This window comes from Ictalurus furcatus, chromosome 1 (genome assembly GCF_023375685.1).
Source record: "Ictalurus furcatus strain D&B chromosome 1, Billie_1.0, whole genome shotgun sequence".
NCBI lineage: Eukaryota > Metazoa > Chordata > Actinopteri > Siluriformes > Ictaluridae > Ictalurus > Ictalurus furcatus.
This window is the reverse complement of record NC_071255.1, coordinates 25237728-25261886: the sequence shown is the minus strand read 5'-3', so window position 1 is coordinate 25261886 and position 24159 is coordinate 25237728. Positions and strand designations below refer to the sequence as shown.

The 24159-nt window shown below is 36.8% G+C and overlaps 2 protein-coding genes across 2 annotated transcripts; one reads left to right on the top strand and one right to left on the bottom strand.

Moving 5' to 3' along the window:
* Nucleotides 1-594: 594 nt before the first annotated feature.
* kcnv1 (potassium voltage-gated channel modifier subfamily V member 1) lies at nt 595-7518 on the bottom strand. The gene is made up of 2 exons (XM_053633997.1): nt 5239-7518; nt 595-1112 (listed from the first exon to the last, which is right to left on the bottom strand). The coding sequence occupies exons 1-2, from the start codon at nt 6260-6262 to the stop codon at nt 595-597; spliced, it is 1542 nt and encodes a 513-aa protein (XP_053489972.1). The 5' UTR covers nt 6263-7518.
* Nucleotides 7519-10463: 2945 nt separating this feature from the next.
* Nucleotides 10464-23243, top strand: dek (DEK proto-oncogene). Its single transcript, XM_053633987.1, has 11 exons — nt 10464-10571; nt 11409-11546; nt 13092-13303; nt 13424-13518; nt 13630-13750; nt 13899-14177; nt 14871-14999; nt 15093-15204; nt 18148-18302; nt 18655-18723; nt 18914-23243. Exons 2-11 carry the CDS (start codon nt 11429-11431, stop codon nt 18923-18925), a joined length of 1302 nt encoding a protein of 433 aa, XP_053489962.1. The 5' UTR covers nt 10464-10571; nt 11409-11428; the 3' UTR covers nt 18926-23243.
* The last annotated feature ends 916 nt before the right edge of the window (nt 23244-24159 follow it).

Here is a 24159-nt window from a genome sequence, read left to right as displayed (position 1 = left end):
TCTCACATTGTTTTTTTTTTATATTTGTAATGAAAAATTTTGTACTAAATCAGAAAAGAATGTGAAATAAAAGTATAATTATTAGTCATCTCAGAATTTTTGAACCCCACTGTACGTCCAGCAACTTGCATTGAGAAAGCCAAACTGCCTGTAATTTATCTTGCAGTATCCTCCAAAATGAATATTTGTGAGCTTTTAGAAAAGTTAAAATGGCCAGATATCTAGAGTTTGTTCCTGTAAAAGAGTGAGGATTAAAAAAAGCTGATTTTAAATGGATGTTGTGCCTTTTTTATATATATTTATTTACTGCCCTGCTTCTCTCTTCAGGTTCATATGGCAGGCTATCTTGTGTGCCTATCTGACATTGACGAAACAAAATATTACAAGTGAAATAAAATGAAATGAGAAATATAATTAAATGACAAATCCTCACTCAACATGATTGGATGCACTGAAGACAAATCTATGTCATACCTATATGCAGAAAGTAAAAGATTTATTACATGTAAGTAAAAGTTAATAAGTATATTCTAAATAAACATTCTAGACATTACAGATTTCACTTCAGTAAGTTTTCTCTGGTGTGTCCTACTATCACCAGACGTCTTCTCCTGCGCTGCTGCGTGTGCTTGTCCTCCCTCTGCTGTACAGCCGCAGCAGTTCTAGCACACTGCGGGCATAGGCATCACGCAGGTTTAGCCCTACTGCTGGCTGCATCCCATCTGAGGTTGAGTTGCGCTTCAGACGCTTCAGTGCCTCACTGTGCCGTAGCGCTACCTCCTTCATCTTCAGGGTGAAATAGCAGAATGAGAAGCGGTCATTGATGATGGCAATGGGAAGGGCGAGGACAAGGATGCCTGAAAGAATGCAGATGAAGGCTATGACCTTGCCAATGGCTGTCTCTGGGCGGATGTCCCCATAACCCACGGTGGTCATGGATGTGGTGGCCCACCACCAGGCACAAGGCACATTGGTGAATGTAGTCTCAGGCATGTTGTGCTCAATGGCGTACTCCACCATGGCAAAGATGGAAATGCCCACGGAGAGGAAGAGCATCAGCAGGCCCACCTCCTCATAGCACTGAGCGATAGTCATGCCCAAAGACTTCAGACCTGATGAGGAGTATAAGTCATAGGTTACACACAGCTCATATGTTTTTTGAGCATCTGGAACACTTCCTTTATATGCAGCATAAAAATGATTCCTGGAATAAACCATGAAGGTAATATTGAAAAGCATGCAATTGCAAAAGAGACTAATAAAAATTTAGATTTTATGTTCAGATGCTGATGCAAAGTACAAACAATTGGCTGTATTCAGAGTTGAGCTACGCATGCATAGTGAGGATTTAATAATGAAATAATTGGCTTTAAAAATATGGCTTTTTTGCATGATGAACTTTGGAGGAGACGCATCTTAATCTGAGTCAATGCTTATACTAAGGATCTCATTTTTATGATTATTTCGCATTTTTAAGTCATGGCAGATGAATGCTTGGTCAGCCTATGCTTCAAACAATGGACATGTTTTATTTATAGGAGAGACACATCATTATTACACATCAAATGAACAAAAGCATTGGCATTATTTTATTCATTTGATGAATAAAAAAGCTAATAAATGCATGAAAAAGCAGCCTACATTCTACGCACAGTTCAAATTCCTGACCTCAATTTAGTATTTTGCAGATGCATTTAATTTGATTCACAATTAGCTGTCTGTATGTGGCATAAAAAAAATTATGCAAAATAATGGTATGTGCTGGAGCAAGTATCAGGAAACTCTGGACTCCAGTTCCCATCAGCCACTGCACTGCACTACATGTCACATGACCACCTGCACCTGATTCACGTGTCTGTTAATGAGCACTTTTGTATATATAGCCAATGTCTGCACTGATTCTCTATCTTTTGTTGTCTTAGATTACCATGTTCCCTGTTCCCATGTTTTGTTTCATACCACAGTATTTTCCCTAGTTGTCTTAGTGTCTATGCTTTGGTGTTTGTTTATATAATAAATATCTAACTCCGATTGCTTCCGAGCCCATCCTTGATTCGTGACAAAGTGCTATTTTATCAACTTATACATAATGATGGTGAAAGCCATATTGTTAAATTAAACCAAATTTGCAGTGAGTAATGTTATAATTGCCACTAGGACTATTCATGGAGCAATATATTCACAATATATACACTCCTATTAGATGTTCGTTTCTTCACTTGCAAATATCATAGTCTTTTTTTTTGTATTTATCATTTTTAAATTGTCTCTTGTTTCTATGTTACATCATATTGACAGCAAAAAAAAAAAAGATTTCCTTTTTCACTCCGCATTTTCTATCCCTGACTTTTAAAGGCAAGTGATTGTTCTAGACACTACTGAAACATTTCTACTCAAGACAAAATCTGCCAATCTCATTCAGGTGATTTGCATAATCTAAAGTCAGAAAATTGAGCTCTGAATACACTTAACTTTTGCCACAAAAAGAGTAGTATAATTTTTAGGCTTAAGTATATTTAAACCCTGAAATTACTGCTGAAATGATGGATAATACTGCTGTAGGACTGTATGCCACTTTAGAGCCACTTGAATGCATATAATAAAATAACTGTGTATATCATCCAGTAGAGGACATTTGTCTTTTCTTTTCAGCCTCCCACAAATTGCTTTTACTGGTGTGTAAACCTCAAGGTGCTAGTCTTCAAATAAAGTGCTACATCACAGTCTGAAACGGCTTAATATTTCATTATCTTCATGTACCTGTTTGTCCACCTCACTGAATAAATGTACATAGTGAAGCACAGGGGTGTTTCTAGGATTTGAAAACATAAGGGGCTAAGCCCAAAACATCAGGGGCTAATAGATCTAGTTTATTACTAAACACAAAGTAATTCTATGTAACTTTATGATATATATACACACACACACACACACACACACACACACACACATATATATATATATATATATATATATATATTTATTTATTTATACATTATATCAGTGGTGTAGTCCTAAAATAGTCCTTAAAAATTACATTGAGTGTTACTGCTCAATACTGTTTAAATGTAATAGAAGTGCAAATGTAATTAAATGACAACTGGCACCAATTTAGGAAACACATAAGCCAGTAATTTCACCTTAATTTTAATGTAGAGTAAAATGAATGACAGGCATTACAAAAATAGCTGTAAGGGGGATACATGGAAAACATTTTGCTAAAATGGCCATAAGATGATTCCAACTCGTGAGCCTTCCAAGGAGAGGAATATAACATGGAAGTGCTTTTTTGAATCGTTTCATTTCATTTACAGAAGAGAGTAGAATCATTCCCAGTACTACATACTGGTGAGCACTGAGTATACTTCAAGCCCACTTCAAGCACTTTTATTAATTTTACCTGGCTGCTTCAGCAGGACAATGTCTTCAGTCAATGACAAGTTTCACAAAAAAAAGGGGGGAAAAAAACACATGTGATACAGTTAAAGGGGAAGCTAACACAAAAGCAGAAAAGGGACTTCTGAAGCAGCAAAACAAGTGGGTATGAGGGTATACTGTAACATTGATTATTAGAAGTCATTATATACAAACAGCCCTGGGGAAAAAGTAAGCATAGGGCATATATGAGTGTTTGGCCCCAAATATACCACTGGTGTGTGGGCAGAGAGAGAGAGAGAGAGAGAGAGAGAGAGAGAGATAGAGAGAGAGAGATTTTAGCAATGTGCACTAAACATTTCCACTAAATTTCTACAGTTCCGTGCGAAAAACATTCAGGCCAGGCTAAAATCATTCAGGGTTTGAGCCCTAGTGATGCCCCTGGTGAAGTATACTGCATTTAGAAACTGTTATTTGAATTGTTCTAGTTAAATGTTTTTTGCATCAATTATATAAAGTTAAAAACCTCATGTGTGTATAAAAATTTATATGATTTTTTCCCCTCAGATTTACCTGTCTTGAGTTCTTACATTTCCTCCTTCTTACTCAGGTGTCTTAAGTACCATGGCTGTAAATGAATAAAACTAGTTTACACATGTTCAAATATATTGCAGTGCAGGCTCCCTTTATTGACTGCCATAACACCTGTTTTTCCATAACCAGATTAACCACAGCCAAGGAGAAATACACGGTGTGCAAAGTAGAGCGAATACAACCTCACGCAATATTAAAATGCTATGGAAATATTGCTAGGATATCATAGGTAAAGTACATACAGTTGTACGATAAAAAAATAAATGCAGTTGAATTTGTACTCTATAAAAAAAGCATGATTCATAATATATCTAAAAGAGCATTTACTCTTTCATCTTCTAAAATTCATTTTACGATTTGTCATGAAAGCATGAAATCTCAAGCAAGCACCTGTTTTCTTTCTTCTTTGTTTTTTTAGACTTAAGGCTATATGCATCAGTCCCTGTTGGACCCACTTCTGTCTGCTCTGAAATATCATTTTCTTTAATTATTCAAGATCCTCTTAGGACCCTCTCTCTGCGATATTCATACAATCAAAGCCAATCATAATGTGCTCTGAAACATTTTTCTGTTCCTCAGCCTCTTCCTCCCAGTCTCTATGGGAAGAATGTCCAAACATGAATGAATGAATACATTTGCTCTCTCTCTCTCTCTCTCTCTCTCTCTCTCTCTCTCTCTCTTTCTCTCTCTCTCCTTCCCTCTCTCTCAAAAAAGCTTGGAAAATAAAAGATAACGAATGATGATATCAGCTAGATAGGAAGCACAAAAGCCTATCTTAACCTACTAACTGCACAATTGCTAAACAATTTCACAAAATACCATTTCAATTTATTGGTGTTTAGAAAGATTGCTACTTGAATGGCAGTTTTCGGTCATTCAGAATGACTTAATGACTCATATGCTTACATGTGTCAGCTATGGTCTTTTTAATTCTTCCAGCTTAGAATAAATATAAAAGGAACACGAATAAGCTATTCTCAAATATATCTGTATGTAGATATATTATAACAAATACATTCTGTTTAGATTTATTTTGACCTATTTTTACCTTTATTCTGATATTCTGACCTCTTTTTATTAGCTTCTCCTTACATTTGTCAAGCACAAGTTCATTTGTGGTAGATGTGTAAACAAATACAGTTGTATTTGTGATATAAAAGAACCTTGCAGATTCAGCTTTATCTTGATCTTTTTGCAAGACAAAATTCTGATCTTTGCTATTTGTCCTCTGAAACTTGTTTCCAAAACATGGTTCAACCATGATATTACCTGTGGAATGACGTCCAAGTTTCAGCATTCTAAGAGACCTCATCAGTCGCAGGACCTGCACTACCCGTCCCACGTTCTCCAATTCTGTTGACCCGCCATGCAGATTCTCCACTGCTAGGGTGATATAGAAAGGCAGGATGGCCAGAAGGTCAATGATGTTCACCACACTCCTGCTGAATTTACATTTGTCCTTCACACACATGAACCTCAGCACCAGGTCCCCTGTGAACCACACAATACAGATGTACTCAAGAATATCCAAGACAGGTGCACCAAGGATAGTAAAGTCCAGAGAGATCAGAGCCATGTTCGCGATGGACATGATCACAAAGAACATAGACAACGTCCCATATGTTTTTGCTGCCTTGGACGAATCCGGCTTCTCCATCAGGTCCCAGAGCCACCGGCGAATGTCCTCACAGAGTACTCCACTGAAGTCATCCTCCACACAATTCATTTCGACATCCTTTTTAATATCTATGGATTCCTTCATCTCCTTTTTGCGGTAGTACTTGTCCCTACAACAGTGGTCTATGCGGAACTCATCAATACCCCAATATTCAATTTCTTGCAGGAAGGAGAACACACATAGTTCCTCTCTAACATGCAGATGGCCTGTCTTGTAAAAGTTCATGATGTATTGGAAGGTTTGAGAATTGCGGTCAAAGAAGTATTCATTTTCCAGAAAGTCTGCATCATCACACAGGTCTAAAGCCGAATCTCGTGTGGAGAGAGCCAGCTTGCCCAGGCGTGTCTCTGGGTGAGAGGCCAGCAGCTCCTGAGAGAGAATGTAGCGGCTTCCTCCGACATTAATGATGAAGAAGTCCAGCGGATTGTCAGTTGGTGGAGGGGGTTCACTGAAGAATACACTGGAATCCTGAGACAACACTGAGGCACTGTCCCCATAGAACTCTGCTGCAGTTGATGCATCACTAATCATAGTGATCTGGATAGTGTACAGCCTTTGCAAACAGAAAATGAACAAATTAAATGAATGCAATAAAATAATTATCAATTTTGTCATTTGTGGGGGGTTTTCTCATGTATAATTGAGCATCACTCACTGAATGAGCATATCCCCTAAACATTTTCCTCCTCCACCACCACCACTGAGTGATCACACATCACACACAGAGGGTGGGAAGAAGCCCTTGGCGGTGCCCTACTTCTTCAAAGCTGCTCAATGAGATTTAAATATTTTAGCTGTCCTGCCAAATGAACTGCTCTAATGCTACTATTCTTGTAATCATTAATTCTCTGGGGTAACGTCCTCTCTATAATATTGTCATTATAGTAATTTTGAGGCTTGCATTTTTAATCAGATCTCATGAAAGAGCTTGAAAGATGTCTCATATCATAGAGAACACACACTGTGCTGCTGCAAGTTATAACATGTATTTAACCAGCATTTGGATGCAAAATAAAGCAGTAGTGGCAGCATTTTCCTTTTATTTAAATGTGGTTTCACATAACTCCATATACACTATGAAATATATAACTGGCATAACTCATAAAATGGAGTTCTGGGGATTGTAGTGAAGGCTCATTTAGGGTAAATTTCTTTAATTAAGGCAGATTTTTCAGATTAAGAACATGCACTACGTAAAGAAACCACACTAATAGCCTAGTTAAAAGTGGACTATGGTTGCACACGAGAAAAGAAAGATAAATACATAATTGTTTTGGTAAGAAAAAGCAGAGAATAATTCATTAGACTACTGTTCATCCTACTTGGAGAGAAGTCGATGTTTTGGTTGAAGGTATGAAGATCACAGCTCATGCTCCTCTTCGCAGTTCCCTCTTGTGGCTATTCGAGAAGGGATTTGCTGAAAATATTCCAGTGCCGAGCTGCAGGGTCATACTGTTGACCGTTCAGCCCTGTGACCGTGCGCCAAGCCACCAGACTTGTGCCGCGCGCTCTCACGTCCACGCGCAGTTTAAAGGTTTGGAGCGACTGAGAGCTCGTGATTGGCGATTCATGAACGAGTCCTGCTTTTTAAACGACTCCTCTATGTGTATCAGAGCAGTCGATTCACGAGAACTAACTGAACGGGCACCCCCCCACTATCTAAAACATCCACAAGCTTTCTAAATGACATCCTTAGTGTGTGATGTTTGGGCTATGGATATGTATAAACATTTCTTAATATCTTACATACATTCAGTAGCCACTTTATTGCCTTGTACTTACACTGACTGGTCATTTTATGGGTAGGTTACAGTGCCTTGCATAAATATTAACGCTTACTTTCTAAATTTTGGAGTGTTGTACAACATGGAATTGGGATTACAGTGGGGTCCAAAAGTCTGAGACGACATTGAAAATCTGTTTTTAAAAATAAAATAAAATAAAATTATCATGGAAAGTTTTAGTGTTTTGAAATATTTTAAACAAAGAATGTTCAATATCTTGAATATTTAATATTCATCATAAGGTATTGCACAAATTTGTGGACTCCATACCAGTTCAAGTGCACACTGTGATTAAAGTGAAAAGGGGACATAACAAATACTAAAAGCTCTGAAATTCATGTAAATATTTCCAAGATTCTACTTTTCACACAAGTTGTCAATAATATAATTTGTAATGAAAATTGCTGTATACAAGCATTTTTCACTAGCCATCTCAGACTTTTGGACCTCACTGTATATGTCATGAGTCTACATAGAAGCCCATTAATATTGAAGAGGGAGTGATCAGTATAGTTATTTACAAAAAATAAAAAATGAAAAGTTCAACCACATAGCTGTGAAACCCCTAAATTACACTACATGGTCAAAAGTATGTGGACACCTGACTATAATACACAATTGTATAGAATGTATGCTGTAGCATTTTCCTTTCACTGGAACTAAGGGGCTCAAACCTGTTCCAGCATGACAATGCTCCTGTGCACAAATCAAGATCCATGAAGACATGGTTTGCCAGGTCAGGGTGGAAGCACACAGCCCTGACCTTAACACCACTGAACACCTTTGGAATGAATTGCAGTACCAACTTTGTGCCAGGCCAATAATATGCTCAATATAAACACCCCTGCTCCTGGAAGGCCTCAGAATTTGTTAGAGAATCTATCTAAACAAACAGCATAATGAATACCAAAGTGCTTTCAAAAAGGTCCAGGACAAAATTCTGGAAAAGTATCAGTATTTGATTATCAAACATACCCCATTATAAAATGAACATCCTGTGGAGCACCATTAAATCCATTATGATTAAAGGGAAAATTATGGCACAACTGCAACCAAGGATGGATTACTGAATAAGTGTACTGGGCACAGGCCCAGGGGCCCAAGGAGTCAGGCGGCCCCGAATCCAGAGCCTCTGTGTAAAGGTACTCTTATTAACTACTAACAGTCAAAGTTTTGGTACCTTTTGTGCATCCATGTCCAGGGGCCCATTGTATCATAATTTGTCACTGACAGTTACTCTGCCTAGGCCATCCACAAAAATTCATCAGTGAATGGGTGAGGAAAGCATTAGTCAGAGAAGCAATCAAAAAGCCAAGGGTAACTCTCAACATATTACTACCACCACCATGCTTCACTGTGGTGATGGTGTTGTCATTCTACCCCATCCAACAATAGAAAGGGATCCCTATAGGAACACCACTGATATTAATTTTGGTGGTAAAACAAAACGTAGTCGTTTGTGAGAAGTAAGAGCCATGGTTATACTGAATGGTTCTTTGGCTCCATCTACTGTTTCTTAACAGGAATACAGACATAACACATTTAGCAGCTGGCTGGTTCTGTATAATCAATGTAGGCTACAATTGATATCACCAGTTGTGGTCAAATATGTCTCTTTGGTGTGGGGTTATAAACAATTTATTTTACAAAGTAACTCAGTAACACCAGGCACTGGGACAGGAACTGTTTCTAATATATATAAAAAAAATAGTACCAAAATGGTATCTGGAGACCACTAAAAAGGCCTCTTTCAAGAGGTTGTGGATCAAGAATCGGGACCTGTGATGTAGTGCTCTACTTGGACACAAGCCGGGGGCTGATCACCCCGTCTGGGTTGCCCAGGCGAGGGTGTCTGATGAGCAGAGACCTGAAACACCCCATGACCCTGGGTTTATCTTGGAAGTTGTGTCCAAGTTGCACCACAAGGTGGATTATAGAATGAACATTGAGCCATGATTATGTGCAATAATAAATAACAAGCTGTGTTATATTTTTCTTGATTTTGAGAAAAGCATGCATGTTATCCCATCCTAATTATCATTTAAATGATCATTAAAAAAATGCATGCAGTGTGCATTAGGTAAGATTTTAAAAATGTGGACTTGAATAAGATATGAGCAGCCTCCATTTCGACCCATGTGCACAAAGCTCCGTCTCCAAAACCTATGGTGGTTCAACTAGAGTTACCATTAGCAAGGATTCTCAAGATATCACTCTGCAAACATACAACTTCACCTCATTATGAGTTATGAGAAGGGGCATTGGAGGCGTGTCTATAAAATGACTGACAAGAGGCCAGTCCAAAAACAAACAAACATTCAGCAGGTTTCCAAACTGTTTTTTGTTGTTGTTGTTGTTGTTGCTGCTGTAGTACTTGTCCCTGCAACAGTGGTGTATGCAGAACTCATCAATACCCCAATATTCAATTCTTGCAGGAAGGAGAACACACATAGTTCCTCTCTAACATGCAGATGGCCTGTCTTGTAAAAGTTCATGACGTATTGGAAGGTTTGAGAATTGCGGTCAAAGAAGTATTCATTTTCCAGAAAGTCTGCATCATCACACAGGTCTAAAGACGAATTTCATGTGGAGAGAGCCAGCTCTCAGAGTTGAGAGAAAGAGAGAGAGAGAGAGAGAGAGAGAGAGAAACTGAGTGACACAATGTATTTTAAATTATTATTTGTTAACATTTCTATATAATTTCCCACATTATTTGTACGAGTAAGAAATGCGTACTACTGCAAATTTCGAGTAAGAAATACGTACTACTGCACATTTAATTTATTTTTATTGTACATTCCGTCCTTTATATGTTTATTTATTTTTACAGGGTATTCAATGGCACGGTTATTTCGCTAACCTACTTCGGTTCCATGGTTTGATATGGACCAAATCCCAATTGATTCAGCACGTATAGTATGGTGAAAACTACAGACGATATAGAAGCCATGTTTGTTCCCTACCTAGCACACTCCTATAGGGAGCACGGAGTCGTTTGGAATTCGGCCTTCGTGTTTGTCCCCCAGTCCCAGGGTGATCAGGTCACGTGATCACACGCCCACACTTTTCAAACGCCATGTTGCAGATCTTTTCAGTTCAGTTTGAGTGATTACCTCCCGCAGATTCTTCAGTCCTAGATTGTAAGTGTTATTTTTAAAATTATTATTACACATTAAACTCGACATTATACGCGATTTAAATAATACGATTTTAGTATTTCAGTTGTTTTTGTTTTATTTTCGGTGATCTATTTCCAGTCTGCTAAGTAAACTCGTTTGTTTTGGTTAGGTTTGTGGGCGGGACAGTTAGTTAGCCACCTAGCTAGTTAGCTATGCTAAATGTTTTGTAGTTGTTACTAAATTCGTGAACGCAGCTCCAAAATCACAGTATACAGGTAAACAATTACAAGTAATTTAACTCTGCAGTGTGTGTATCAGTTCCTGTTCTAATAACTTGAGTAAACGCTGTTTGTTATGGTTGTTATGTAAGCAGCTGCGCGAGCTGGTTGGTCCGCTAGTTACTCGCTCGCGCCAATTTTTTTGAACTCGGAGACAGATGGCTAAAGCTAGCTACAGCTTTTTGGCAATTTTTGTGTGTACTCAGTGTTGGGTGTTTTTAAAGATATATGTAATATGCTTTAATACTTCATACTGTTTGTCAAATGTAGGAGTTCTTATGAAAATTTAACCACTATAAATAATTCCCTGCGTGTAAGTGAACTAAGCTCACTGTAAAATAGACCCCGTGTTTCTGGCTGCAGCTGTGTTATCTGTGCTGATGTATCCTGAAATAATGTAGTAGTTAGTTTAATCAGGTATTTTCACTCTTGATGCATGTGAAAAGACTGTATTGTTTGAGCTAACTCTATACCCGGACTTACACTCTTGTCTACTAAACCGTATTGGTGTTGGTTTCAGGTGTGGACCAGAACAATGCCCAAATAAACCAGTTTTTAATTCACTGAGTTTATGTAACAGGATACAGGACTGTCTCTGAGATGACTGACACCATGGAAGTTGAGATGGAGACGGCTGCTACAAAAGAAGCCATCGATGACGCGTCCAGTAAAGAGGAGCCAGATGAATCAGGGCCACACAAACCCAGGAGCAGGTTATGTATGTTATTCTGCAATGTTATTTTATCTTTAAGAGAGAAAAAAAACATTCAACAGCAGGCTAACTTTTTCTATGTGCTGTTATTTTTTTCTGTTAAAGGGATAGTTCACCCAAAAATGCAAATTCTGTCGTCAGTTACTCACGCTCATGTCGTTCCAACCCCACAAGACTTTCATTCATCTTCAGAAGACAGATTAAGACATTTTTAATGAAACTTGGGAAATTTGTCCCTCCGTTTACAGTCCAGTAACCAAAAGTTTCAAGCTCCAAAAAGTTTGTAAAGGCATCGTAAAAGTAATCCATGTGACTCCAGTGGTTTAATCCCAGTTTCATGAAGTGATACAAATGCTTTGTGTGCGCAAAAATCCTCAAAATAAGACTTTCTTCACTCCCGCATAGATCTCCGACACGTGTTCAAATGAGAATGCAAAAGTGGACGTTCTCGCATTTCAACGAAACCCGGAAACGCTGCACTGTTTACAGCAGAGGAAGCGGGATGCTGTACACAAACTGAGTCGCATAGAGCTAGCTTTGTAACGAAGATGTCTGCAGAGACCAACATGGGGAGGACTTGTTTTTTGTTTGTTTTTTTATCCGCGCATACGTTGTGGTTCTCTCATGAACACGAGTCAAGATCTTTGCGGAAGTGAAGATATTTTGTGAATGAAGACTTCATTTTAGGTTTTTTTGTGCATATACAGCATCCCAAAATTGTGATTAAACAACTGGAGTCACATGCATTACTTTTACAACACCTTTTATGAACTTTTTGGAGCGTGAAAGTTTTGGTTACTGGACTGTAAATGGAGGGACAGAAATCTCACAGGTTTCATTAAAATGTCTTCTTTTGTTTTCTGAAGATGAACGAAAGTCTTATGGGTTTGGAACGAGTAATTGATGACAGAATTTAAATATTGGGTGAACTATCCCTTTAGGAGTATGCATACTTGACACATCCCACTAACATGTGTATAAATATAATTTTATTTTGCAATGTTTAAAAAAACAACTGATCAAATAAAATGTGAAGTGCTCAAAGTATTTAAGTGCTTCATTTGATGTATACATTTTTTGCATCTTTGGAACATATGCTCTCACAAGAATAAAACAATACATTTTTATATAAAATTTTTTTATCCTTTTACATATTTTGATGACTCTTAAACTACACCAGTGTATAGACTGACTGGTAGCCTGCAGTCATTCTTTTAAAATACGTCATGAAATATCACTAGTTATCTGGCTAGCTGACCAGCAACAACAGCGAAAACACGGCTTTTTCATCATCAAGCACACATCTCTGTAATTGGCTGTTGACTGCACCACAGGAGATCTTGGCTCTCTTATTGGAGGTTTTGAGTTTATTGTGGTGAAAAGGTTAGGTATTTCAAATATTTACTTATATTAGTAAGCTGAACTATATTAGTAATACTGGCCAGTATTTGGCGTGAGAGTCACCAGTTGAATAGCCATGTTTTACAGTTTTCCCATCTGAAGGTAATCTGTATTGCTTCTTTAAACACTTTTTCACTTTCCTGCTTTCAGTTCCTGGGGAAATCATTGAAGGAAAACGAGAGAAGAAGACAGTCCAGAGACTTAATATGCAGATGGGTAAACCAAAAGAAAAGCTGAAAGTTGAGAGTATAGGCCATGGGGACAAATTGGGAGACATTGCTCGTGTCAATCACGCCATCGGAAAGCTCAAAGCCCCACAGCTGAAACCGCTTCACAAGATTCTGTATGATCGACCGGGAGCAGTAAGCGTTTTACTCTGTGAATTACAATTGCGCATTAAGTCAGCACATCACTAGCCCAAGAGTAATTTCATAGGTTTAAAAAAAAAATTTACTGAAAGTTGTTTGTAAATTTTTCAACAGGTATCTTCCCTAAGGAAACACTTGAGATTGTTCAATGGATTTCCGTTCGAAATCGACAGTGACCCTTACAACAAGAAGAAGGAAAAAGTGCTGAAGTAGTGAATCACCTCTTTGTTCTGTATCAACACATGACAATATGTATTGTGTAATAACACGTGGACAAGTTTATAATATGATTTGAAGGCCATCATTTGTCTGTGTTGCAGGCTCCCTAAAATACAACTCAGGACTATTTGTCAAATTCTTGACCTTGAGAGAAGTGGGAATCAAAGTGTTTTGGTTGATCGGATCATGCATTTTCTTATAAACCCCACAAATTCAGGCAAGGTAAGACATGCATGTTGAATTTCTTTTTAGATTAGTGTGCATGTGTATATAATATAATGAACATTCATATAGGCATTAAGGCTTTTCTATTTTTTTGGAGTAGTATAAACAAACCTGACTTGTGAGCTTTTGTGATTTCTCTGTTCAGCCAGTAATCCTGAAAAAGAAAAAAAAGAAGAAAATTATGAAAGATGCCAAACGAGAGAAGAAAATTTCATCTAAGAGCAAGCAGCAGCAGTTAGAAAGTGGAAAGTCGAAAGCTATCGTTACTGATTCCAGCAGCGATGAAGCTGATGAAGAAGAAAATAAAAGTAAAAACGAGGACGGTGAAAAGTCAGACAGTCAAAAACACGACAGTGATGAAAGTATTTCTGAAGAAGAGGAGAACATTGATTCAGACGAAGGTTCAGAAGATAAGGATGAAGAGGTGGGTAAAAAGGGAAAGGTTAAAGTTTTTGAATCTTTTGACTTGAAATCAGAACACTTTTTAAAGAAAAAAAGCATTCACGATTGAGAATGATAATGAAAGGAAACAAACTAATTTAGAGTTGCATCCAACATAACAGCATGATTTCTGGTAACAAGTAATTGCTCAGTTTGCTCCCGTTCTGTGAGCTAAGTGCTGATTTGTCGATTGTGACTAAAATTCCGTCCTACAAGAAAACATCGCTAAATAGGACATGTAATTCTTACTGCCCTGTGTATATAATGAAGGAATATAGAAAGTGTAACTGCTATAGAAAGTGATTTAATCTGTGACCTATAATGCATAATGAGATAAACTTATGCAATGAATGAAGTTCAGTTGAATAACTACCCCAAAAACTCCTCTTTCTCACCTAACCTATGTGTACAGAGACTGTAAAGACTTTCTGTCTGCTTCCTGTTACTCCATAAGCTATGCATCCATATCTCACATTAGGAGCATGAATTGCATTTGACAGAACTTTACCGTTCATGCTGGTTGATCCTTACTACATCAACTCGTACATTCTCAGAATATATATGAGAATGATGGCCAATTAATAAATCAAACATGTACGTGTGTTTCATTTTGCCATTGTGGTGTTTTGTATAATTTTTTATTTTCTGCCCTTTTAATTTATACACCTTGACTCAGACCTCAAAGTCAAATAAACCCAGTAGTAAAAAGAAACCCACCACCAAGAAGGCCAATGACTCTGACCAGGCTGTATCAGATGAAGATGATGACGATGATGAGTCTGCTGAAGACACACCTCCAAAAAAGGTTAGATGCAGTGAATTTATGTACAGTGCAAATAAATCAGTTTTGCTAAGCGTTGTTCATGTTCATGGATGACTTTATTTCACATATTCTAAGGTTAAAAAGAAACCAGTTACCCAGAAAAAAGTGAAGGCCAAGCCTGCTCCGAAAACAAAGAAAGCAGACAGCAGTAGCAACAGGAAAAGAAATGCTGCAAGCAAGACCAAATGTAAGTTGGCAAGGTTTTTTTTAATCCTATAGGATATCTTTCTGCTTTTTTGATGCATTTACTTTTACATTTTCAGTCTACATACACTAAGAGTCAAAACTCTGGACACTTGGTGCATAAAACTTTATTTTAAGAAATAAAATAAAAGACAACATCCTCTGAGACAGCAGAGTTGAACGTAGCCATAGCTACACTGTATAGCCAAAGGTTTGTGTACACCTAACCATCAAACCCATATGTGTTCCTTCCCTAAACTACAGGCAACAAAATTTTATATATATATATATATATATATATGTGTGTGTGTGTGTGTGTGTATATGTATATATATAAATAATATACACACAGTCATGTGAAAAAATAAGTACACCCCATGGAAATTGTTGGCTTTTGTGACATATTTAGATAAGCAAACATTTGATCCTCTTTGGAACAGTGCCTGTTAATAAAGTTGAAAGTGAAACACTCTATCAAATGACCCATAAAATTGACATTTTGTAGTCATTTTCACAACGTAAATGAACAAAAAAAACCCAGATCATTCACATGGAAAAAAGTAAGTACACCTGTACATTTATTATGCAAAATTAGAATCAGGTGTTCAAGATTGGGTACAAGTGATTAAAACCTGCTTAGTGAGTACAGGTGGAACCTGTGTTATTTATACCCCTCTCATATCTAGTGTCTGGTGTTCCCTTTGCTATTGAGCTGTGTGGTGTCATCATGCCAAGATCTAAAGAGTTCTGTAAGGCCTTCAGAAATAAGTTTGTGGATACCTATGAGTCTGGCAAGAGATTTGAAAACCTCCAAATTATTTGAAATGCATCATTCCACTGTAAGCAAAATCATCTACAAATGGTGCAGATTTCGAATGACTGCAAATTTGTCCAGGACTGGCTGTCCCAACAAATTCAGCCCAAGAGCAGACTGTCTGATGCAAAAATAAGTCTCCAAGAGCCCCAAAATTTCAGCACAGGATTTGCTGTGCTGCTATAAGTCTTGCAGCTGTTGGTGTCACAGCACATGCTTCTACATTCAGAAAGAGATTGCACAAATTTGACTTGCATGGGAGTCATGCCAGGTAAATAGCCTTTGCAAGACTACATTTTACCAGTGAACATGTAGGCAAAGACCAGGCCTTTTGGAATTTGCTCTGGACAGATGACTCAAAGATAGTTGTTTGGCCACAGTAACAGCAAACATGTTTGGCAAAGACAGCTTTTCAGGAGAAGCACCTCATACCAACTGTGAAGCACGGTGGTGGTTTGGGGTTGCTTCACTTCCAAAGGAACTGGACAGCTCTATTCATTGATTCAACTAAGAATTCTGCATCGTATCAAAAAGTGCTTGAAGATAATGCGAGGCCATCTGTAGAAAGTTGAAGTTGAACTGAAAGTGGACCTTTTAACAGGATAATGATCCTAAGCACACTAGCAAATTCACCAAGGAATGGCTCAAAAAGAACAAATAGAGGGTTATGGAATGGCCTAGTCAAAGCCCAGATATGAATCCTATTGAAATGCTGTAGGGGGATTTGAAATGGGCAGTACATGTAAGAAAACCCATAAACATCTTGTACCCGAAAGAATATTGCATGGAAGAGTGGTCAAAAATTCCAGCAAGCCTTGTGGACAATTATGCAAAACGTCTACAAGAAGTTATTTCTGCTAAAGGGGGCGATATTAGCTTCTGAGGCCAAGGGTATACTTACATTTTCCACAGAATATCAAATCTGTTGTTATTTCTGTTGAATAAATGATTGAAAAAGTAAATTTTCCTTGTGGCTTTGTTCAAGTATATAAACTTTATTAATAGGCACTGTTTCAAAGATGATCAAATGTTTGCTTTCGAAATATGTCCAAAAAATATGTCTCAGATGACCAAATCATGGCCAAAATTGTACAGTGTGAACCTGGATTAACAGTGTCCCAACTTTTTGGAATTGGGGTTGTACTTAAACCCAGAAATGGATGTATATGTATGAACACAATGCATTATAGCTGATGTATTGTGTAGCATGATTGAAATGACGTTAGTCTCTGTAGCCTGTGAAAGAAATAGTAAATAAATGGCTTATCAGAATGCAAATGAGTGGCAATAAGCACTCGGGCTGGATATTGCGACCAATTTGGTGATTCGATTTGATTCTTATTTATATGGATTCAATTCAGTATCAATTATTTATCAATATTTCATTTAAAATGTTAGTTTTGTAGACATGGAATCCATGTTTTAGTATAAATGCTGGTACCTGAAACCCTCCTTCTTAGCTATATTACTGAAATACACAATTACTTTAACAATAAAGCCCACACAATTATGTTTAATTACTTTTACTTTGAGTAATAAACATTGTAACAAGAAATCATAAATGTGCATACAATACACACAAGGTAAGCACAAACTGCACATTGCGCATTGCTGTAAAAAAAAAAAAAAAAAAACATTGTAAATGTGCAACAGTGAAATTCATTAACGGCTAGAAAAAAATAAGCCCGTTTTCAAAATTCAAAACGTGGGGACATCTTCAGGTTGAGAGGCGAACTACAGATAATATTAACATCGTCTCAAGTAAAGCATGCGCATTAAGAATTGATTTGGGGATTTCCAGAATCGATATCCTTTCGTTAAATTGAAGATCGATTAAAATCGGAGAATCAATATTTTTTTACCCAGCCCTAATAAGCACCACTTCTGTAGCTGTATTAATGTTGTCAATGTTACCATATTCAGTGTAAGGTCTTTGTAAACTTTGTGTCTTATATAGCCCTGTTGTCGGATTTAATCTGCAAAATTTGTTTTAATTTCACAAAAAAATGCAAAATTAGGATGGTAGACAGGATCTTTGTGGTTAGTTGTTTGGGCCACAAGATTTAAAAGCTTGAGAAGCTCTGAGTTACTGGATTGTCTTTAAGGATTGTCTTCTATTTCCTCTTATTTCAGTGAAGATTGAAAGCTCAGATGATGACGAAGATGATGAACCACTAATCAAGATGATTAAAAAGCCACCGAGCAATGAACAGTTGAAGTCCGCTGTCAACGACCTCCTGAAAAATGCAAACCTGGAGGAAGTGACAATGAAGCAGATTTGCCAACAGGTGACTTCTTAAAACTCCACCCAGAAACACATTAAATATGTTTATATTGAAATATTTGATGTGCTTAGCAATTCTGGTGCTTTGGGGTTTTTTTTGGTTTGTGCTGTAGCTTTGTGATTCCCATGATTCCCCACTGGTACCATTAGTCAATGTAAGAAACAAATGAACACAGAATTTTATCATAAAGTAAATTCATGAAAATAAATTCATAATAAACATGTTTGTTATGAAGATTAATGTGCAAATCATTCAGGGTGATAATTTTTTTTCCCTTTAGCACTGACTTCTGAGAATGGTGATGGCTAACTTATCTTACTGTAAGTTTATATGTAACTTTTACGTTTCCTTGTAGGTTTATGACCTTTATCCAGACTTTGATCTGACAGCCAGGAAAGACTTTATCAAGGAGACAGTGAAGAGTGTGAGTAAAAAGAAAGTAAAATTTTTACAGTTTTGTTTTTTTGGTTTTAAATAAAAATCGATATTTATAACAATGTATAACCAGAACAGATTAACCAGATTCATCTTATGTTAAAGATGCCTTCTAATGTTTCTGATTATTTGAACATATTTTCATGTTTCAAAGTGTTCACTTTTCTCTTTTTCTTCAGTTAATATCCTAACAGGAGGAGGCCATTTTTTATCTGAAGAACAGTGTGCAGAGTTACAGAAGAGTGTGTATAGTCATCCTATTTTCATAAATACATTTGTTCATTATTTTGTCTTTTTATTATATTTTTTTTGCAGAATTATCTAATGTTTGTGCATCCGTTTTGTATAGCTTTATATTTGAGAATACACCGCTAATTTTGTATAGTACATGTACATTTATATTGTACATCACATTTTACCCCCAATAGATTTTGATGTACATTTATTTTTACTGTTAACGAAGCATCTGACTTTGATCTTAAAAAGTTTGATTGCTAATTTTGTAGTTGATCGATGTACAGGTATTCTGTTTTCCCCATTTTTGTTCAACATGTGGTCTGTTGTGTTTTTTTTGTTGTTGTTTTTTTTAGTTTACATTTTTGTTATTTATTGCTTTTCTTATTCTAGAAATGGTGCAGGTAGAGAAATCAAATTTACACAAATTTCCCCCGACTATAAAAGTTGGTGTGCAAATTTAAAATTTTTCGCTATAGCTAATTAGAAGCTTATGACCATTAATTTAGAATCAAGCAAACTACATGCTGAAATCATCACACATTCAACAATAACATTTTGAGCTATGTGATGTCATTTATAAATAATTTCACATTTGAAGGGGAGAAAACACCACAAGTGATTGATTTGTGATTCAAAATGGCTGCCATTACAGCTTTCAGCTATGTGATGTACTTTTGTCTATTATTTGGACAACAGTAGGTCATCTGGTTGATATGCAGTTGGTTGGAGGGAAGTTTATGATGATTTCAGGGTATGATTGGCTTGGCTGATCATTTGCATTTAAGTGTAAATTTGATTCCCAGAGTCGTCCTTTGAAACTCTGTTTTATTATGTGAATGAATTGCATATGTTTTTGTTTGATTTATGTGTCTCTTATTTTATATATATGTTTTGGATATAGTTCAATGATATTAAGTATTTTCCTCTGCAGATTATGTTTACAATTCTTGTTTGACTTTCTGGTATGAACAGGCAAATAACTGCTCAACTAACACGGCACATCAGAGATGGAATGCTAGCATGTAAATATCTTTTTTTTTTTTTTTTTTTCCCCTCTCTTTTTTTAAAAAAATAAAAAAAAATAAACTGGTTTTATATTTAACAGGACACATTTTCAGTAGCAAACAAATTAACAACCTACTGCCATATGTAATTCAAAATTACATTCTTAATTAAGGTATGCACTTCTTTACTAGGTATGTGTAAAGAATTGTCATAAATGAAACAAGGAAATAAAAAGGTTTTTTATTTTTATTTATCCCTATATTCTTCAGTAAGAGCTACAGTAACTGATTCGAATAGAATTATGTCCGCATATTGTCACAGTAGTGGGTCTATATGTATTTTTGGAAGTTCTGGCATGATGAAAGTGTTATTTAATGCAATCAGGTGCTGATATTTGATGTAGTCAAGCCAATACCTTTAAATTCATCCATGGGTCCAGTGGAACCAACTACACTCTGAGAAACAAGGGTACTAATCAATATCATACATTGTCACAGGGGTGTTAGCCTCAAAGTTACATATTCTGTCCCTTAAATATGTATAGTGCCCTCCACTAATATTGGCCCCCTTGGTAAATATGAGCAAAGAAAGTTGTAAAAAATTTATTGTTTAACCGGTTGATCTCTTATTAAGAAAAATTGACAAAAATACTCTGCTCTCATGGATATCAAACAATTGCAAACACCTGATCGTCACACTCAAATGTGATCTTTATTTATTTACTTTTTTTTAACATCCCATTCCAGATTTAGTCCCCTTTTGCTGTTACAATTACCTCCACTGTTCTAGAAAGGCTTTCCACTAGACTTTGGAAAACACATGGAAAATGTGAAATATCTTGGAAACATCTTGTGTTGTCCTGTAAAATTATTTCCACAAATATTTTTACCTTTAGCTGAGAACAAAGTTTGTCACTGGGCTGAAACAATTAATGTTAGTAGTGGAACGTGCTATGTTCAGGGACGCAGAGCTTTGACACGAGAGTACATATGTTGTATTTGCAGCTTTGTTACCTTATGAAATGCAATGCTCAAGTCATGTTTATTCTCGTAGTGGCGCTTTCAGCAGCTAAGGTTATTCAGTGCTCGGGTGTTTGGAGAGAATGTTAACTGGTAAGCGGCTGCCTATCCTTGTTAACATTAATTCAGTAACTTGCTAACTAAAATTATAAGCCAGGTGTCGGCAGTCGGTAACCTATGCCATTCTTGACAGTATTGATATGTGAAGGAGTAATGGAATGTGAAAGAGATGATATTATATGTACTCATTTTATTTTGTTTTTTATTTTAGAAACATTAAAACACCTTCCATCTCTATGATAAATTGCCTCTGAAGGAGCCAAAAAGTGACCAATTTCTTGGAAATGTTTTCAGGGCCAGAGCAGAATATACAGCCTTGTGGTAACTGATTAAATATCTGCTCACATGTCTCATGGACAAGGGGCAGTGGAACAAGGGTACTCTATTAACAAAGATATGCTTGTTGAAAACCTTAACTCTAGTAGCACTGCACTTGGTCCAGGATGCAGTAGCTGGGCACCCAGTGGGTGAAGTCCTGCCATGAGGCCTTATATTACACTGCAAAGTTTAGCAAGGATGAGATATGTGCAGGATGAAAGGAAAAAGAAAAGCCCTCCAACAAGAAACTGCAAACATCAAAGCAAAACAACAGAAATTAATGCATAGTACTGAAATGATGAAAAAAGTGGGAGATAAATGGCAATAAAAAACAGGACTTCACATTACTGTCTAAATCAAATGCCTATCAGAATAATGCTATAGAGAAAAGCAAGGAGCTTGAAGCTCTACAACAAAGTCTTGAAAACCTAAGGAGCCTGAAGAAACTACATTAAAATCCCTGAAGTTTAATATGACACTGACCGATTGATTATTAATACATAATAGTTTTGGCACCGAATTTTGGATGTTATTTAGTTATATAGGACTTCATAAGTTAGTCTATGCAATTAGTAGGTAAAATAGAAGCAGATGCTTTTTGTAGACTCATGCTTTTACTCTGCCTTTTTTTTATTTAAGACTACAGTTGGAGGAAGAGGGAAGGGAAGGCGTAAAAGAGAAGGGGCTAGGCAGTCATTGTAGTCGTGATGCTAATAAAGCGATGAGTTTAACATCAGAAGCTGTGTGTGTATGAGGGAGAGAAAGAGAGATTTTCAAGAGCTCATATTAAAGAGCTGATTTCATAGGTACATCATAGCCATTAACTGTACGTATTTTAAAGACTTCTGTACAGAGGAATGCATTACTTTAGGGCATGATCCTTTTATTTTATTTTCGTTGTATGTTATTGAAAATGCCTTGAAAAAGAAATTATCTCTGAAAAAGAGTGGGAACCCTGAGCAGGTTTGGTCCTCTTCATTCCAGTGAAGGAAATTGTAATGCTACAGCATACAAATACATTCTATACAATTGTGTGCTTCCAATTTTGTGGCAACAGTTTGGGGAAGGAACATATATGGGTGTGATGTGATCTGACTACACGAATCCACTGGCTGTAAGCACCTAAAAATGCTTACATTATGTAGTGCAGGGGTTCCCAAACTTTTCCAGGGCAAGGCCCCCCAAATGGCATTAACATTTGACTGAGGCCCCCTTTTGCAAGATGTCTTTAAAACACATTAAAAATACAGACTTCTGAATATATCCCCCTTTTTTAATTTTTTTTTTATTATTAATAATTACCTCTTTCATCTTTACATTATATTACATTAGGAATTGATTGTGTGTGTGTGGTTGTCTCAGAGTGAGAATCATGTATTTATTTATTTTTCACACCAAATTGTTGAGGCCCCCCAGGCTTTGAAAACCACTGATGTAGTGTCCATGAAAGTATAGTTGCAGATTTCTGAGTTGCCTTCTCAAGAGACCAACACCAACTTGGAAATTGTCTAGCACTTTCTCGTGTGTTAGTCCCTGATTAAAGTAAAAACTGATGCGCTTATCCATGATGTACATCATGTATTCCTAATCTTTTTGACACCATGAGAAAAATAAATTGTTCACTTCAGAAAACAGCATACTGACATACTTTCCTTGCTCAGTCATTTATTTAGGTGCATTTTTAGCGGTAAAGTTATGGAATTCAATTTGTGTCGAAGGTCTTAAACATAACTTGCCTATTATCAAACAGAAAAGTTTGGACACCCCTGATGTAATTGCAGGTACAAAACCTTACTAGCCCATTAGGTGAGCACTCATGTAAAAGAGCGGCTCAAACACAGAGAGGATTATCAATTAATATGCAAATTAGCTGATGTTTAACTAATAAGATTTCACTGATACCAGGCTCAGAAATAAATTCTTGGACCCACGGTGCTGTTACCCTTTCAGTACCGAGCTCGGGAAGAAATCACACAGACAGAGTTCAGTGAAAGCTGCTTTGTTTAATGCTGATATAGATAAAGTATATACACTCAGCAAAAAAAAAAAAGAAATGTCCTCTCACATTCAACTGCTTTTATTTCCAGTGTAAATATGTATATAACTATATTTATTAAAATTATCAAATGGATGCCACATTATTGGGACAGTAAAACCCTCCTTACACCTACCCCTAACCACTTTATTATTAAACAGTCGTTATTTATTTCCACTTTTCAAATATTTTCTTCATTTTTATTGAAAATAAATGTGATGGGAATAGGCGAACCCGGTCCGAATGCGTCAAAAGCTACTTTCGGGCACTGCACTCCCTATGGCCTACACCACTGTAAGACGTTAAGTGGTGCGTGTCTTTTTTCATCTTGTGTGGCCCAACCAGACATTGCCCTCCATTTCACCAATATATATATATATATATATATATATATATATATATATATATATATATATATATATATATATATATATATTATATAAAGAAAAGGAAAAAAAATCCTTCCCCTCGCTCGGGCCCCAAGTGCGCGTGGGCCCCTGGCCCCTGGGCCCGTGCCCATAATGGCCATTGGGTAATTTGGCCCAGTGAGTACCACATGCCAAAAGAACTTACACTTACACTGCTCGACTTAATAAAAAAGGACTGAATGGTTTTTTAGCACTCTATAAAAAGATAGCTCCGCATTCTTGTTGAATCTGTTAGCACAGTCGATCGCACAACAGCTTTTCCCCATGTTAGATGATTTTTTTGTTTCATGGAATTCACTCTGTACACTAATGCTGCCGCTCAG

Excerpts from the sequence above, each read along its gene's own strand:
- kcnv1 (XM_053633997.1), bottom strand. The coding sequence starts at position 6,262 with ATGACAAAATTGATAATTATTTTATTGCATTCATTTAATTTGTTCATT. Across the intron at positions 1,113-5,238 it reads ACTTGGACGTCATTCCACAG|GTCTGAAGTCTTTGGGCATG; the intron begins GTAATATCATGG and ends ACTCCTCATCAG.
- dek (XM_053633987.1), top strand. The coding sequence starts at position 11,429 with ATGACTGACACCATGGAAGTTGAGATGGAGACGGCTGCTACAAAAGAA. Across the intron at positions 11,547-13,091 it reads CAAACCCAGGAGCAGGTTAT|TTCCTGGGGAAATCATTGAA; the intron begins GTATGTTATTCT and ends TCCTGCTTTCAG. Across the intron at positions 15,205-18,147 it reads TGCTGCAAGCAAGACCAAAT|TGAAGATTGAAAGCTCAGAT; the intron begins GTAAGTTGGCAA and ends CTCTTATTTCAG.